Raw genomic sequence first — 17921 nt, 5'->3', positions numbered from 1 at the left:
GTCTGTAAGTTACTGATAAATCACTACTACTTCATTAGATAATAAATAGCTAAAGTTCATTTATACTTAGGGACTAGAAAAAAACTTCTAATAACACAAACTTTAAAGACACGTTTTTACATATTTTCGACTATACTTTAGAGAAGTTTTTAAATATTTTCTGATCACTTTAAATTAGATTGATGGTTTTGATCGATCCCTAAGGTTATGTTCATTAATTAGAACTATCATTAAGTCTAATATTATGTCATTTAGGACCTAGAACTATAAGAAATGAATTTCACAAACACATTTGTAAACATTAACTTTTGAGAAAAAAATATTTTTTTAACGGATGAAAATATCAAAAATTTAAAAATATTGGCGGATTCAGAATTGTTTGCAGATGTCTCTCATTACTCCACAGGATTTTACCTTGCTATATTTGAAGAGTGGCAGCCTTAGTTTCTTATTACCCCACATGGGGTTATTAGAGATAAGGATTTATTGACATTTTTTAAACCAAAATATTTAAGTTAAATAATCGCCTAAAAAATCAAGAGGAGTCCATTTAATGCAGTTAATATGAGATGGTTGTTTCAAGTTTTTTGGAATATTAGTTTACATTTTATTTTATTTTATTTTTGTTTCTTATTACCCCTTTTGTCTCTTATTACCCCAGCCTCCCCTAACAGATAGTTTAAAGCAAAAAGTTGATTTAGCTGCATTCAAGATCTTCTTTGTTTGGTACTTTAGTGTTATAAGAAGCTAGCGGCGCATTTTCAATCATTTTTTCATAATTATTGTCGCCATGTAGTTTGGTCTTAGAAACTACTTTTTTGGCAATACCATGCGTTAAATACTTGAGTTTAACCTTGAAAAAAATTGTGATTTGACACATAAGGCAGACGATTTGCAACCATAACAATGATTAGCAACCAGCTCAGAGTTTCCCTAGGTGGATGACTGTGGGGGAGAGGAGGCCAATATTCAGTAGTAGGCTTCTTATAGCTGAAATGATTATAATGCTGATGAAGTGTTAACATGTATATCTCTCGTTTCTCGAAAGCATCGAGAACCTTAATATTTCGTTGACGTGATGCTTTTAAAGTATATTTGTAAAAGTATCGAACCTTAGAAAAACACAAGTTGACAAAAAATAATTTTTTTTAATGCCGAGCGAGGCTCGGTCATCCAGGTACTCTATAGTTTAAGTAAGAAACACAAGTAATTTGAAACAGACAAAGGCTATTCGGATCATTTCTCTATGACAGTGCATTTTCAAACATCTGATTTTTTCTTGATCACAAGACTGGATTCTCGTTGCAGTATTGACGGGTAAAAAAAGCAAACACTTTATTACTTTTTAACCGATTTCAAAAAGGAGGCGGTTATCAATTCATACCGTATGTATGTTTTTTTTTGTTTGTCCACTCATAGCGTCTCACCTAGTGAACCGATTTTGATGATTCTTTTTTTAATGGATAGGGGATGGCTCAACTTAGGCCCCATTACTTTGTTTGACCATATTTGTTCTTTAGAAAAAAAGTTATGGGCAAAAAACAGTAAATTTCCCTATTAAATGATTAAAATGATTTTGTAGCGAAGTTCGCACTTTTCATCCGTGGATAACGGTGGCTCAGTGGTAGAATTCTCGCCTCCCACAGGAGCGACCCGGGTTCAAATCCCGACTAGGACAAAGTGAATTTTACTAAAATTTCGTTTCTACTGTTTCCCGTATTTTCTCGAATTTTCTATTGATTTCTGTATCTTTCCAAGTCGGGAAAGTTCCAGCACTTTCTCAAGTTGTATCTAAGGAGATGTAACGTTCATTCGTGGTTCTGAATAAAGATCTCGAGTTGAGACTAACGAGTATTCGCTTCATTTGGCTTTCACATTGTCTTCGCTATCTTCATCTACGCGACAATATGAAACTCATTGTTATAAAAGTTTGGTGCTATATAACAGTAGGTAATAGTAATTGTAATGATAATTTTGAATAAAGGCTTTTCTAAAGCAATACAGTGATATAGAGCCGAACTTCTTACTAGGTAACTTCTTACTTTTACTGAAATATCTGCATTTACACTAAAAAGAATGAAATAAAAAAATTTTGAAAAAAAATAGAACCGACTTCAAAATTGCTCTAAAAAGTGAAAAATAATTTTATTCTTTAAACACCATCGATAATACTTTTAAACATAATTTTTGAAGTTGGCGCAAAAACAAAAAGTAAAATCCATTGTAACCATGCTTCGTTCATATTTTTATCAAAAAAGCATCCTAAGTTAGGAACGAAACATTTAAATCAAACTCAAATATGCTGTCATCAATGCGTAATGCATGTGGTAGTGAAGAAACTGGACCTGGTTAAATTTATACTTGTAGTTGAGTTATGGCTGTGAATGATTTTATCTATCGTTTTTGCGCCAACTTCAAAAATTATGTTTAAAAGTATTATCGATGGTGTTTAAAGAATAAAATTATTTTTCACTTTTTAGAGCAATTTTGAAGTCGGTTCTATTTTTTTTTCCAAAATTTTTTTATAGACCTTAAATCTCAACATGGGCAGAACAGGTGTCCAGGATTAGACCTTTTTTTTTCCACAATGAAATTTTAAATCTAGGTTTGTCAGCCACTTGGTGAAGATTTCACTGTGCATCCAAGCTTTTTTACAGTAAGTGCGTACTTTCTTGAAGAAACGTGGTTTTCCCACCCAAGGAGAGGAATTTTTTTCCGCTTCCGAAAGTGATTTCATGAGGAAGTATGGAGATTTTCTTTTTCTTCAAAACCTTAAAATTGTATTTGTCTTATGCGGGATTTCGTCTAAATCTTCTTCATGTTGAGCGATTGATTTAACACTAATTTGTAGCTTTATCTGATGGGCAATAGCCTTTATTTTGCGCTAAGCGAGTTCGTGTTAACAAGGTTCAACTGTACTAATGTGTGCAAAACAAAATTGTAAGTTATGAAGAGAAATTTGTAAACTTAAATGAACTTACCAGGAAATTGTGCAATAGTGTAATAATGAAAAAAAAAAGTTGTAAACAAAAAATAGTAAAACATGTTTCTGGATGCATAAATCATTTGCCCCAGTATCCCCATTATCAAAATTTGGGGTCTTAAAACCTGCTAACATTTTAAGAAAAGTCCAAATTTAGCGAGTTCCTGTGAGTGATAGACGACATCCTTTCATATGCTTTGCAGATGAATGTCCTGTCATATGCAGATGGTTAAGATCCCTGGTATCTTCTACTTATTGCCAAGTCTTTAAATTAGGCACTTTTCTTAGGACCTTCTTTAAGACTTGGTATCTCGATAACAGAGGCACGAGGGCAAATAACTTTTGTGTCAGAAAAAAAGCAAAAAAATAAAATAAAATAGATAAATAAATAAATAAATAAATATGCTCATTTAAATGCTACCTATTTAACCTTTTATCGTTTTGACACTATTTGTATGGTTTCTAGGTTAAAATGCATTGCAATTCAGCTTAAGGCAAAATGAACTACCATTATTTGCCTTTGATTCTAAAATCTCTTATTTCAAAGTAGTATGACTGGTGTACTTGGAACTTGTTTTGTATCTTGATATTCATCTTGGAAAGAAACATGTTAATCGATAATTAATTAGCACTTAAGCAATTTTTTCATAGTTCTTGAAATCCAATTTTGACTTTTTTTGATTTCAAAAGATTAATTCTTTTTTTTTTTTTTTCTTAAATTCTTGCAGAAGAGTCAGAAGAAGCATCCTCACAATCTTTGAACTCTACAGAGCGTAGTTTAGTGAGAGCTTTTTCTTTAGATAGGTCTAATTCTATGAAAGGTGAGTATTCTTTCGCAAACATGAACTTGTCATAACTTGTATGTGCGCCTTCATAGTCATATTTCTTGTATTGTAATGTTTTGACATCTATCAGCTAGCAACTTAATGAATAAAAGTTTAATAGCTGAGTACAAGTAAATAGTTTGTAGTAAAAGGGAAACAAAGTCAAAAGTGTTAAATGCTTTACATAAAAATTTTTTTTTTAAATCCTGTAAATTCGATGCATGTTAAGCTAATACATAAAAAGAATGAGCAGTAAGTTTTACCACCCCTAAGGTTGAGGCAGAGTACATGCAAAATACCAACCTCCTCAAAATATTCCCAGTTATTACTTCCAAAGACTGCAGTTTCCTCCTAAAATTTTACCTTCATTTTGGAGTTGAACTGCACCATTACATGTGAACTCTTGCTGGTGTGCTGGATTTATTTTGGCTACCAGTTTGTTGGTAACCTTCCAGGAGAGAACACCTCCCTCTAGTCCGGTTATCGACTATTCCAGACAGCCAATTCCATAACAAGGACAAAACTGCAATCTCTGGATGTCATTACCGAGCTGTCAGCATTTTGCATTAAAAGAATATTTATAATGAATTTTAGTTTTTCTTTCAATTCATGAAAATATTGTGAATCAAAGTAATGTTTTTTACTTCCTTTTACAAAAAAGGAAGTATTGTATTCGCGAAAAAATTTTCACTCAAAAATCGCCCTTAATTTCCATTTTGCTCACCCCCAAATGAATGTTGAGTTTTTTTTTCGATTCGACCACATGCGGAAAAGTGCCTAAGAATGTATAGACACGCGAAATATCCATTTTGACCATCACCGAGGTAATTACAACGACTTTTCTCGTGACGTCTGTATGTATGTGCGTATGTGCGTATGTATCTCGCATAACTCAAAAATGGTATGCCCTAGAAAGTTGAAATTTGGTACATAGACTCGTAGTGGGGTCTAGTTGTGCACCTCCCCTTTTGGTTGCTTTCGGATGTTCCTAAGGGGGTCTTTTGCACCTTTTTGGGGGGAAATCATTGTTAATTTCGATGTAAACTCAAGTGGCGTTATAATTTGTCGGACACTTGGCGATATATCGCCAGTCTTTTGGTCGCCAAGTTTTGTCGCCAACTTGGCGACAAATTTGGCGGAGTTTTTTTTTTTGGTTTCAATTTGGCCATTGTTGGTGATATTTAGAGAATAAATATTGAATCACATTAAAATAGCGAATAATGGGGAAATGACATTAAATTGGAGTAAAAGGAAGTCATGTGATGCACACATCAGCTCGTTTCTTGCTAAAATTAGGTGGGAAACCTGTAATAGCAATAGACTTTTTACATTATGATTCTAAAAAAAAATATTTGCTTCCCTCATTAATTAATATATTTTTATTTATGCAATGATTTTGCTGAAAATAATAGATGTAAAGTCATGATTATTCTTTTAAAGGAAGTAAGTTAATCTAAAACCTTCAAAATTTTGAAACCTATGATACCAAGTGGGATGGATTTGAAGGTATTCTCTATATTTCATTCACCGGAAAGATAAGATAGACTAGATGTAAACAAAGAATTGCACCATTTGGCGAGCTTAATCACATACATGGCAAGAACAATTTGGTGCCAAGCAGGCAGCGAATGCGAATCCTAGCATAGTAAACTCCTGATTATCCGTGGAATAGGGTGGCACGGTAACCGCGGATAAGCGAAACCGCGGATAATCCGAATAATAGGTAAAAAACGATACTATGCAATAGGTAAAAAATATTAATGATACTCACATATTCCTTCAAATTATAACTAAAACCATTGCTACATTGCATCTACTAACATTGAATATAAAAAAATATATGCAAAATATAAAAGCAAACAACAACACAATCACAAGTTTTTTTTAAAAAAAATGTGAAAGGACCCGCAGATAACCTAAGCAGCGGATAGTCTGACCGCCGATAATCGGGAGTTTACTGTAGTTAACTTTTTTTACTCAAAAGAGAATCCCCAAAAGAAGCATAGCAGAAAACCTTCTGGAAACTTTTTTGTTTACTTCCAGTCTATATGTTCTGTGAACAGTTTTGTGTGTTGAAGACTTAACTGAGCTTTCCCATTTATATAGAGCACACACAGTCGCAAATAAAGTTCACATTTTTTGAAATACAAAACTTGAATTCTTATACTTTTTTCAATGTGTTCAATACAGGTGCACCAAGATCAAAAGAAGATCAACTTTTAATTAGGAAGGAAGCAATGCGCTATGTTATAAACTTGTCTAGTTCTGTTGCAGTGAATGCTTCTGAACAAGGTCTTTTAAAGTAAGGATTTTTTTTTTTAAATCTCTGTAACATCCACCTAAGCATTTTAATGTAACAAAATATTTTTCACTTTAAAATTTCAATTGTAAATTAACCAATGTATGATTTTTGCTACTCTAATATTTGTACATTCATATATACATTTCATTTTTAGTTTAAAACAAAAATTTCCAAGTGCTTTTCAAGATATTTGTTTGTATTCAGAAATAAATTATTACATGGCAAATTACAATTTCCGTATGCCTGCAAGGAGGTTCATGCATGAACTGTTTTTAGATGTCACATTTGAAGAAGTAAGTGATTTCCTCATTTCTTAAAAATTTGCAGTCAAAATACAACTTGTGATTCATTATTTAACTTGAAAATAATCAAAAAAAAATATTTATATATTCATCTAGTTATTGTGCCTTGTACAGTAGAAGATTGTTATAACGCACACCTTGGGACCAGAGCTTTTGCGTTATACAGGTTTTTGTGTTATATAGATCATTTCACAAATTTTGAAACTAATATTCAGAATATATCTATATATTAGCACTTCAGAATGAGTTTTATCTGCAATGAGTATTAAAGTACCAATATTACAATTAGTTATTCACAAATAAATATGCTTCACAATCAAAATCCTGCACTTCTGCTAGCTTCATGGTTGGCATAACAGCTACATTTTCAAGAGCCATCTGGTATTTTCTGTTTACTATGAGTACTCATTTTCAATTTAAAAGCTTTGAAATAAAATGGAAAGAGGAAAAACTTTCAAAATTTAATTTACCTAACAATTTTTATGTTTGCAAAGCAAAACAGAAGGATTTTTTAAACTTCAAAACCTATTGTTTACTTCTGAAAAGTAGTGTGGTTTATAGAGAATTGCGTTATACAGATCGGCGTTATAACGGTCTTCTACTGTATTAGCAAAATGGGCGCTTCAATTCAATAGTACTATTATTGAAAGTGATTTTTTAAAAAAAAGTTTAATAAAGCACAAAATTTGCAACTACAATAAAATCTTATTAAAACAAATACCAGTGCAAGGAAATATCTGTTTCAACAAAATAAGTATTCAGTACTGTTTTAACTTCCATTACATTGCTTGAATTCATTAAAATGAAATTCTCTTTACAACGAACAAAATTTACAGTCCCTTGAAATATGTTGTAACAAGATTAATATTGCAAATTATTGATTACAAGCATATTTTGTGGTTTATTAACATTGAATTTATAATTTTTATTTTTAGCACAAATGAATTTTTATATTTTGTAGCAGTATTATTCATTATTATTATTATTTTTTTTTTGTAAAGAATACAATAAACAAATAAAAATAGTACTAAGTATTTTTTAAGATTTTGGAATTTTAAAGACATTTCGTGATCTTAGCATGGCACAGCATACTAAAAATGTAGCATTCCATGGACAGTGGCCGGATCTATGGGAGATAATCAGGACCCTTGCCCTGGCAATTTTCAGAAGGTGACAAATTCACCCTATTTTTTTTTTTTTTTTTTTTTTGAAACTTGACAAAAGAAGATAGGTAAGGGCAGCAGTTTCAATAATACACCTTGGAAACATCACCAGCACTGTTCATGGAATAAAACTGATCAGTGTACATTCTAAAAGCTCATTTTCCAAATTTCATATCTAATTTAAAACATGTAGTTAAAACACACTGTTGAATATTGTTATTCATGTCAATATAGTTATAACGGTAAATTCAGTTCTCTTAAAAAAAAATTAAAACATATACAAGATTAGTTTTTTTTTCTTTGACTTTTAATTTCTAATTTTTTCAAATTTAATCCTAAATTGTTCATTTCTCTTTTTTGCCCACTTACAGTAAAACCCCCGAAAGTAACCCCCACTATTTTCAAAACAAAACTTGTTAATTTCAGAAGGGGGAATTACAATCGAGATTTTTTTGAAGAAGTAGCCAAAATAATTGTTTTTAGTAGTATTAATTTTAGAGCACAGAAAAGAAATAAGTAAATAACAGTTAATTTTTATGAAGAGTGAGAAATTAATTAATAAAAACCTGTCATAATTTTCTAGTAGTAATAAATTGCATGTGGGTGCCATTTTTTTTCAAAAGAAAGGATTTTGCATCTTAAGTTGGCAAAACCCCTATAATTTATTGCTTGAAATATCATCATGTACTGAAAGGTTACAGCAAAATCTTAATGTTCTTGTTTCAGAATAGAAGCAAAAATCGCAATCACGGCCGCAAATTTGTTACGAAGATCGTAATTTCGAAAACTGAGCTTTACAAAGGTCGCGAACGTAAACACATACAAATCTCTTTTTGATTTTGTAAAATATATATTTCTGATGATCGTTAACTCGTTCAACTACTTTATTTCTCCGTTAATCAAGGTTATTTTTAAGTTTTACACTACTTTTTAAGCAACTCATTTCCAAAATGGCGGCGTCGTGTTGAAGATTGTTCATTTTCATAAGTCGGAACAAAAATGCTCCTTCCAAAATGAATAAAGAGCAGTACATTCGTATAAATTTTATTTTGTAATACATTAGAAAAAAAAAGGTGCCCTTGCATCAAAAGGAGTCGAGACATTGGCTAGGGGGGCAAGTGCCCCCTACTGAAGCCCAGAACAGGTCCGTGTACCTGATCCCGAAGTGATGATGAACCTACCGCCTCCCTCCCCAATATATATAGGCATGTTATCCTAGTTTACTAAATTGAGTAAGTAAAATAGGATTACATGCCCAAAAAAATAAGGTTTTAAGGTTTTCGAGAAAGAGCGGACATATTGCATTTCCAATCAATTTCGCGAATTTTCCGGGGGAAATACCCCAATCACCGAACAACATCGAAAATCGCTTAAAATTACGTTTTTAGAGCCTTAATTTTGAAAAAGTACTGGCCTTAATATTACAAAATATGGCCTTACAATCTCATTTTTAAGATTTGAATCTCAGAAAATATTCGGGCAAGGGTCCCTATACTGCCTTCCTCCAAAATCATAAGCACAGGGTTCGTACGGGTCATGGAAATCCTGGAAAGTCATGGGAAAAAAATAAGCAAATTTCAGACCTGGAAAAGTCATGGAAAATTGAAATTTTCATTGAAAGTCATGGAAATTTATTTCAAGTCATGGAAAAATGTCCTGGACAAAGAGAAAGTAACAGTAACTAAAAGAGCATTAGAAATCTTAAGTGATTTAACCCTGTAACGCATAAAAGCTATTAAAAGTGGAAAACTGAACGATCCCAAAATCACATCTGAATTTTAAAATCTCATTGCATCCACTTCTGTCGCAGCCGCTTGACTTTTTTTGAGATGTGATTTTTCTGCTTGGACATCACTGATTTCGAATAAATTGTTATTTTCAACACTTCTTACGTTTCATATTCTGTAGTAGCGAACTTGCACGTTCTTGGTTTTGCCACGCCCAGTCAAAAAAGGCAATTTAATTGCATCCGAGTTAGGTTCCATCACTTGTAAGAACTTTATTAAATTTATCAGAGTTGATCTTAATTTATTGAAGATTTTAGAAAATAAAGAACTTTAGTCAGGCGATAGAATACAGAAAAAGAGGAATTCTAATACTCAAAAAGAGCAGTGCCCAACGTACGGCCCGCAAAACTAATCTATGCAACCCACTGCTACGCTCAATGTCAGGAATCTAACTTGTTCTGGAATTTCTGAACCTATTAATTTATATGCATTTGAAAATGTGCAAATAAGTAAACAAAACAAGTATACTTTTAAATGAGAAGATTGAAAAAACCATTCAGTAATGAATCAAAAAAGATCAGGTTTAGAAACTTAAGGAACTAAACTATGCGGCTTTATTTTAAAGAACCAAAATACTTTCAAGTTACGTGGATGATTAAATGTTCTGTTGACACTAAAAGGCAACTTTTGAAGCAAATTTATTGAAACTTAGTGATGACTCACTCATTCAACCTTTGTCGCATTCAATATCATTCTGCCTGTTTATATAAAAAAAAAAAGTTACATATTTAAGCATCATCATATTCGTTTCACTGCATTTTTACGTTACTTAAATTTATATGATGAAGACAAATAAGAATAGTTTAGTTTTTTAATTGTACACTTATATTTTTTCCATTACAAGTAAGTGCTTCAATGAGGCTGTGGCATTCATGTAGACGTTTTGTTAATGCTCATTTCCAAAAACTAGCAAGTTTGAGATTAAATAGTGCTATTCTCTTTGTGTAACAAGGTCATGAAAACTTTCATTGAAGTCATGAAAAAGTCTTGGAAAAGTCATGGAATTCTTTCATCCAAACAGAGTATGAACCCTGAAGCATTTAGGTTTTTTAAACTACACTTACAACCATTTTAACTGGAATAGCCCCTAAATATAAAACATTGCTTTAGTTTTTAGCACCACAATTTTGAAAACTTTACCAGGGAAGAGCTTCAGAACCTTCTTCCCGTAAAATGCTCAACGTTTGTCTAAAATTGCCTTTTTGAAATTTCAATGTCGAAAGCAGGGGGGAGGAGAAATTGAATTCAACCTATTAAAAAAGAAATCGATTGGGGACAGTCCTTGAGCTCCATCCGTCACCCTAACGCTGATAAATATGGCCTATAATCACATTTTTAAAGCTTCAATTTCTAGAAATTCCGCTGAAACCCCTGTACCTTTTGTTCCCAGAACATCAACGAAGAAAGTCTAAAATTGCATTTTTTTAAGCTACAAATACAGCATTGGAATAAAATGCGAACTAGAAACAGTAAGACTTGAAGTGCAGTTGGACACTTACAAAGGAATTGCACAAAAAAAGAAAAAGCAATGAAATCTATTCCTAGATCTTTAAAAGCTGTTGCTGATACTGTATGATACTCTACTAAATAATAACTTAGTAAAAAGTTAGATTATTTACTAATTTTTTGATATTTTTTCAAAGTGTACGAAGACTTAACGTGAGATAACATTTCTGGCACTTTTTGATTATTTATTTCTTAAAAATCAAGTTTTATTATGTTATTAACAATTTTTATGTAGTTTTGTAGAAAATAGATCATAGATCTCATAATTAAATACTCATTCCAAAATATTAATTTTAACCAATGGATAGGGGCATATTTCATTGAAAATGGCAAGTGTACAGACACTTTTGATAGCCACTGTAGATCTTTTTGTATGTGTAATGAAATTTGAACAAAACCCTGAGACTTAAAATTGGACTGTATCTTAGTTTTTATTACAGCAGTTATTACAAGAAATCATATGTCTGCTAAAAATTTCATTTCTCCTACACAAGAAGCCACACAAATAGTGCAATAATGGAATAGGTAGCCATTGAAACAGCATATAAGACATTTTTTGACACAAAAATTTTATTTCAAGGAAAGTACCAAATTTAAAGACCTTGCGAAAAATTGAAGGCACCATGCTATTTCAGTGTTTGCATTCGGAAGGACATCTGCCTGCAATGTGTGAACTAGCATTTTTTTTCTCACTACCTATTTTTATGAACTTTTTTTATCAGCATTGATTTTGTGATCTTTTAAAATGCACATTCTGATTTTTGTTAAAGAAAATAAGAGCAATTTTAACATTAGTATCAAAAGTTCAAATGTCAGTTACTATTATTTCTAACGTTTTTTTTTTGGGGGGGGGGGGGGAGGGGGATCCTAAGAGGTAGAGAAAATACCATTGTATCTCAACTCGATAGGCTTTGTACTATGCACAACTCAGGAAATCATCATCACCACCAAAACTGATGCTAAAAGATTGCGTAAATGCAATTTGGTGAAAAACAGCTAAACATGAGTTAAAATACTACGAAAAAGTTGTTACCTAAGCAATTGTTCATATAAATCATCTTAGCATTTTATTTTCTGAGTAAACTGTATTTTAAACAGAAAAACAAGTTCTCTATTTTAAAGTGTTCGTGAAACTTTCGATTTTTTAATATTGTTTCTCGAATGAGCCGATTTTTCAAAGTTAGTTTTGTGAAGCTGCTGATTTTATAAGTCGATTTTTGTGAAAGTGCAGATTTTAAAATAAGATTTTTGCGAAGGTACCGAAAAATGGTAGAAAAATCAGTACTTACTAAAACTTGCTAAACGTGGCGACTTTTCTTGAAATTCTTCCAGACTTGAAGACCTCATATTTTGATAACAGGAACACCTGAAGCATCCAAAAAGATATTTTGCCGTGGTCTTTTTTCCACTTCATTATTACACTATTGGTTGGTTAGCAAATATATTTTAAACTAGTGGTACCCGTACGGCTTTGCCCGTAATAGAAAAATTAAAAGGTCTTTTGGTTCGCCTGTCTATTTACAAATAATGTATGGTGAATTTTCTCGCCAATTGGCTTGTACCCATGTTACGGTTCCATGTTATGATAATTTCGTAATTTACTCGTCCATCTTATGATAGTTTTGTTCTTAAAATTGGAATAGAAAAAGAACCACATCGGATTTTTGAAAAAAATCGCTTTGAGGTGCCCACCCCCATGTTACAAACTAACTTTGTACCAAATTTCATGAAAATCGGCAGAACGGTCTAGGCGCTATGCTCGTCACAGAGATACAGACATCTTACAGACATCCTCCGTACAGAGAGACTTTCAGCTTTATTATTAGTAAAGAATACAGTTGGTTCTCTGTTTAACAATGCTCTACTTGATGACTAGCTCTATTTAAAGATTTTTTGGCCGCTTGAAAATTGTAAATAAAGAGCCAACTGTACTTGTTTAGGTCACTGAAAACTTTCAAGTGTTAGAACAATACTATACTTTTAGATGAATACTTACAAAATTAAATATTTTCATCACCTGTATATTTCATTTTAGCAATTATATGTTAACTTTTCTCTTCAATTTCTCTCATTGATTTTTTAGAAACATTTTAAGTATTTTAAAAATAAATGCTATTTGTATGCAGAAGAAAGTAGTTATAGAATATTTTAGTTTTATGCTTATTTGAAAATTTACAAATTGTTTCAGCTACAATTAGAAGCAGAATCTGTCGTTGGCATCATCAGTATTCCCCAAATTGGTGGAAGTGAAGCTTGACCATTCCATGTGTTTATGTACAGTAAAAACTAAATCAATGAAACCTAGTCTTCCCAATCCGTATTGTATAAGAATGTGCACATTTTATGCACATGTATATATGAAATAACTATTTATGTACAATTGATTTGTTCCTTCTGGGTGTCCAGCTGGCAAGATTTAACTTATCTGTTGTATTCTATTTATGAAAATTTTATTTGAGTAAAGATGAAAACACGTATTGGTCCAGGTTTTTATCTTTAGGTCCGCAATTTGTGAAAAAAGGTTATTTCTGTGAACTCTTAATTTCTATAAAAAAAGAAACATTTTTAGACATTTCCTCTTTTTTAAAAATTTAATGAAAAAATGAAAATGTATTTTTTAGCAATCACAGATCTAAGATAAAACTTCTTTGGCCCTAAATATTTTGCTGGGGATGATTTGGAAGTTGAATTTTTATTTTCTCTTTTTTTTTTTTTTATGTATACTAATGTTTTGTTTTAGGTAAGGAGTTGACTAAGCTAACAAGTTAGAAAGAGTGGTTTTTCACAAATAAATTTTTTTGAAAAGGCCGCAAATTCAACCCATGACTGGACAGAGCTATGAAACATCAAAATTATTCAACTCTAAAATCGTTCAAATATAAATTTTACTAAGATTTTAAGTCGAAAGCGCAATTTTATTGCTGAATTAAATCGTTACAAATTACACAAAGTTTTAGTTTCTTAATAAAATTTTTAAACAATTCTTACAAAGTATACTAAGTTGATACTAGAGCTTTTTTACTGAAAAAATAAGAAATTTCAATTTTGTACATGTTCTGGTACTTTTTTTAAAAAATCAATTTAAAATGCATTTTTTAACACTGACAATAGGGAAGTTTTTGATTTTTCAATTTTATTTTTATATGATAAAGTAACATGTATGAACATTATAGGTGAAAAAATTTTTGCGATACGATAAGTAGTTTTTTTAAAATTAATTCTTAAAGTTCAAGCGCTTGTGACGTCAAATGGCATAGGAAGTGACTTCATGCGCTCTTCCGATAGGGGAGAAGCCGAAGGTCACGCATTCGACTTCGAAGACGAAACGTAAAAGGCTTATCTCCTCGCATTTCTGGAACATTAAACCTCTCATCCCTCTCGGAAATATTCGAATATCATCATTGATGTTGCATGAGGAAGATTATTTAGATTGTGCTTTAACGAATCCGGTCTCCATAGTGTGTTCAAAAGGATTATTGAATTTCTAAAAAATAAAAATATCAGCGCGCTCAAAATGTCCCTAGCCAAATATGAATATTTAATAGGTTGCAACTTCCCTATTTTGTATACATACGTAAATTTGAAACGTTATGTTTCATGCTGATCAACATTTTTGAAGCAGATTATTATTTATTAGATTAATGAGTTATATGAATCATCTGAAGGGTTTGTTGTAAAAAGTAAAAATATCTATAATTTACAAAATTCCCTTCTGAAGCATAACTTAAAGTTTTAAGCATGCATATTTTAAAGAGAAATTTTTTCTATTCTGGTTGCAAATGTAAAGTTTGGAAATTATCTGGATCCTTGGTAATTATCTGGAAAATTCTTAATTAAAATTACCTAGATGAGAAAAGGATGAGTCTTATTTCTTCAGTACAATTTTTCAGTTAATTTAAACCAATTTCCTTTTTATTCCCCTCTAATTCAATTTTGATTTTTATAAAACCATGTCTGTTTCATTTGCATGTAAATTTGAACACAACCAAAAAAAGGCATGTTAACTTCCTGGATGCATTCGATGAGGTTGTCAAGATGTATGTATCTTGAAAACGGTAGAAGATCTAAATTATGTGTACATAAATTATGTCGTCAAGTTGTGCACCTTCTGATTGCAACAAGTTATTTTAAAAGGGATGTTTATACGTTTTTCTGTCAAATTAATTTTATTTCAAGTCATTTTACATAACAACCTGTTATTTCTAATCAATTCCTCTCTTGTATTTGAATATTTCATGCCACTTAAGGGAGTGGTTAACACAGACATCTCAATGCTTTTATATTATTTACTGCACGTAGTAAATAAGTCTTCAATAGGGGACAAGTTTTATATTAAGATTTTAATGAAAGTCATTTAGCTACTAAATATGCAACTTAAATTTATACCTGAAGCACCTGAGATTAAACGGAACTTGCAACTTTTTTTTTACTTGGAGCTTTATAAACTTCAGAAAAGAATCAAGTCCAATTTCTATTGCAGATGTTTTTTTATAAAAACCTGTTTATCAATTTTTGGAAATGGGAATAAAAAAGGGAAATTAAAGGAACTTTTTTTAGTAATAAAATAATTTTAGAATTAGTGTAATAGGATTAAAATGATCTGTATTCATACTAACATGTTTATTGTTGTAAATTTGGAAGAATTTTACATCAATTTTACCCCAAACTTTAGGTAGTTTTTGCAATTTGTTTTTTTTTTAGATTACAAAAATTCCCTATGGTTCCATGATTTCAGATTCTATGATCAAGTTAATTTTCTGAATAGCTGGCTCATGCCCATGTAATCGAAAAAGAAACATGAAAATAGAATGTCAACAAATGACATTTTATATTTTTTGAAAAGTAGAAAATTTAAGAGTTATAGAACAGTTGTGTGAAAGTAAAAATAAGGCATGTAAGCAGTTAAAAAAAAACTAAAGCCATAAAACTAAACCAAAGATTTTTAAGACTGTACTGTCCAACCACGGATTGCATGGAATTTTCAAACATCCAGATAAGACGAATCTATGTGAAAAAGGGGGAAAAGTAAAAATGTGATGTGCATATTCCACTCATTTCAATGAGACTCTGCTTCTGTAAAAGCTGACATTGGTAAAAAATAATAGATTCGTCCATTTTTGTCTGTAAAACGGATGTTTGTCTTTCCATACACTCCATGGTCAGACAGTACAAACATTGAGTAATCTTTCAGTAAGTTACCGCCCTAAGGCCAGGGCTAAGGCAGAAGTACATAAAATACACCGCCAGCTCAGTCATTCCATCCGAGGACTGCAGTTTTGTGCTAATTAGCACTCATCAGCCTGGAATTTCCACCTCCAGCTCAGTTACTTCCTATTCTGGGCTGATGAGTGCTAACTAGCACGAAACTGCAGTCCTAGGATAGAATGACTGAGCTGGTGGTGTATTTTATGTATTGAGTAATCTGATTTTCACAATGTTACCTATCCGTGCTAATTCTTGGTTGCTGGATGCCCAACACTACTGAATGTTCCCATGCCTTTTTACTGGTCAAGATACTATGTGCCCCTAAAGCTTTCATATGCAAAAAGAGAAATGGCTACTTGAAAAGGCCTCTCAGGTATAATGAATTTATAACTGCCGGTGTGACATGGAGAAGACTTGGCAATGTGCCAAATAAGGATCCATTATGACTTGTTAAGACTGTATACTACACATTTAAAACATATGTTCCTGAAACTGTACATAGTATTATCAGAAGTTTGCATTGATTTTAAATTGTTATGTGTAAGTATCAAGTTGGATTGTTACCTAATCATTACAAATGTTTTATAAAAGAGAAGTTTATTTTTTGATATCATTTGTTACAGAATAAAAGTTTCAAACTCTGCTGTTGGTATTTCGTTTAAAGTGTCACAAACATAAACCTGGTACAGATACAGGGAGTGGGTCATTCAAACTTGCACTCACTAACAATACATATACACTGCATAATTTTATTAGTTCTAAGTCGATGAGAAATAAAAACAAAAAATATAGTTAAGATTCTTAAGTACAGAGCTCCTACTCTTCCAGCATGTATAAAAAGTATCTTTCTCATGCAGATTTCTATATATATTGCCAATTCACATATCATATTAAAATATTCATACAGTTAACTTTAGCACTAGAAAGACTAGCAGCGGTCATTTGGACCGCCATACTTAAAATATTGGAAATTTCTTCTTTTCGGGATTTTTAATCATGGAAAGGATTTATTTCTATATGTCAAAGTCTAGTCATTTTAAACCAAACGTTCCTAATAAGAAAAATATGCCTGTTTCAACACTCAAAGTTATGATTGGAAGCATGATAATGATAAGAAATTATCTTCATGACTTGAGCCGCACTTTTATTCGTTGATTTTTTGTCATTAATTGATCGGTATTGTCTATCTTCTCAAATAAAGATTTACCAAATACACCTTTGTTCATGCAAAATAAAAATGGCGGATGCCATTGCTAAATCTGTTTACATCTGACTGCGAGCTTCTATTGGTTGTTGGATAACTTTGTCAGAAACGTAATAAATTCAATATTTTTCAGCTCTTTATTACGCCGTGTTTACGCTGTGCGAAAATGTAAAGACCCGGATGTAGGTAAGATTTTATGTTTCTGCCTTCGGTTTCTGTCCATTTTTTGCCTATGTGGAGCCCACACTTAAGTCTATAGGCTGAACTAAATTTATTTCACATATGACCCACACTGCAAATGGGGAGGCATTAAAACTTAAGAAATCAAACCAAATTATCAGAACTTTGATCTAGATATGCATTGATACTAAAGATCAAGAGTAGCAGTCGTCACTAGCCATGTGGATGATTGAAAATATTAACAACATTTGCCACTTTCCCAAACCCACTTGTTATTACTAAATATTCATGCCGTTAATTGGTTAACCTTTTTATATTTCAGTGTCAATTTAAAAGCTGATTTGTTGTTTAGTTCCATTTTTTATGTTTACACGGATAAAACAAAACAATTCTTAATATTTAATTAATATTCTTCAGACTCTTCTTCAACAATTTGAAAAATTTCAATTCAGAAATGAATAAAAT

General features: G+C 31.6%; 1 protein-coding gene across 1 annotated transcript in view; it reads left to right on the top strand.

Moving 5' to 3' along the window:
* LOC129235131 (rapamycin-insensitive companion of mTOR-like) overlaps nucleotides 1–13211 on the top strand; it is an 81352-nt gene extending 68141 nt beyond the window's left edge. The window contains exons 27-30 of the mRNA XM_054868820.1: nucleotides 3712–3804; nucleotides 5998–6109; nucleotides 6264–6402; nucleotides 13056–13211. Of these exons, the coding sequence (XP_054724795.1) occupies nucleotides 3712–3804; nucleotides 5998–6109; nucleotides 6264–6402; nucleotides 13056–13124 (413 nt within the window). The 3' untranslated portion in view covers nucleotides 13125–13211. The remainder of the gene's footprint in view (nucleotides 1–3711; nucleotides 3805–5997; nucleotides 6110–6263; nucleotides 6403–13055) is intronic.
* The last annotated feature ends 4710 nt before the right edge of the window (nucleotides 13212–17921 follow it).

The sequence above is a fragment of the Uloborus diversus genome, chromosome 2, assembly GCF_026930045.1.
Source record: "Uloborus diversus isolate 005 chromosome 2, Udiv.v.3.1, whole genome shotgun sequence".
Lineage (NCBI taxonomy): Eukaryota > Metazoa > Arthropoda > Arachnida > Araneae > Uloboridae > Uloborus > Uloborus diversus.
This window is presented reverse-complemented; position numbering and strand designations above follow the sequence as displayed.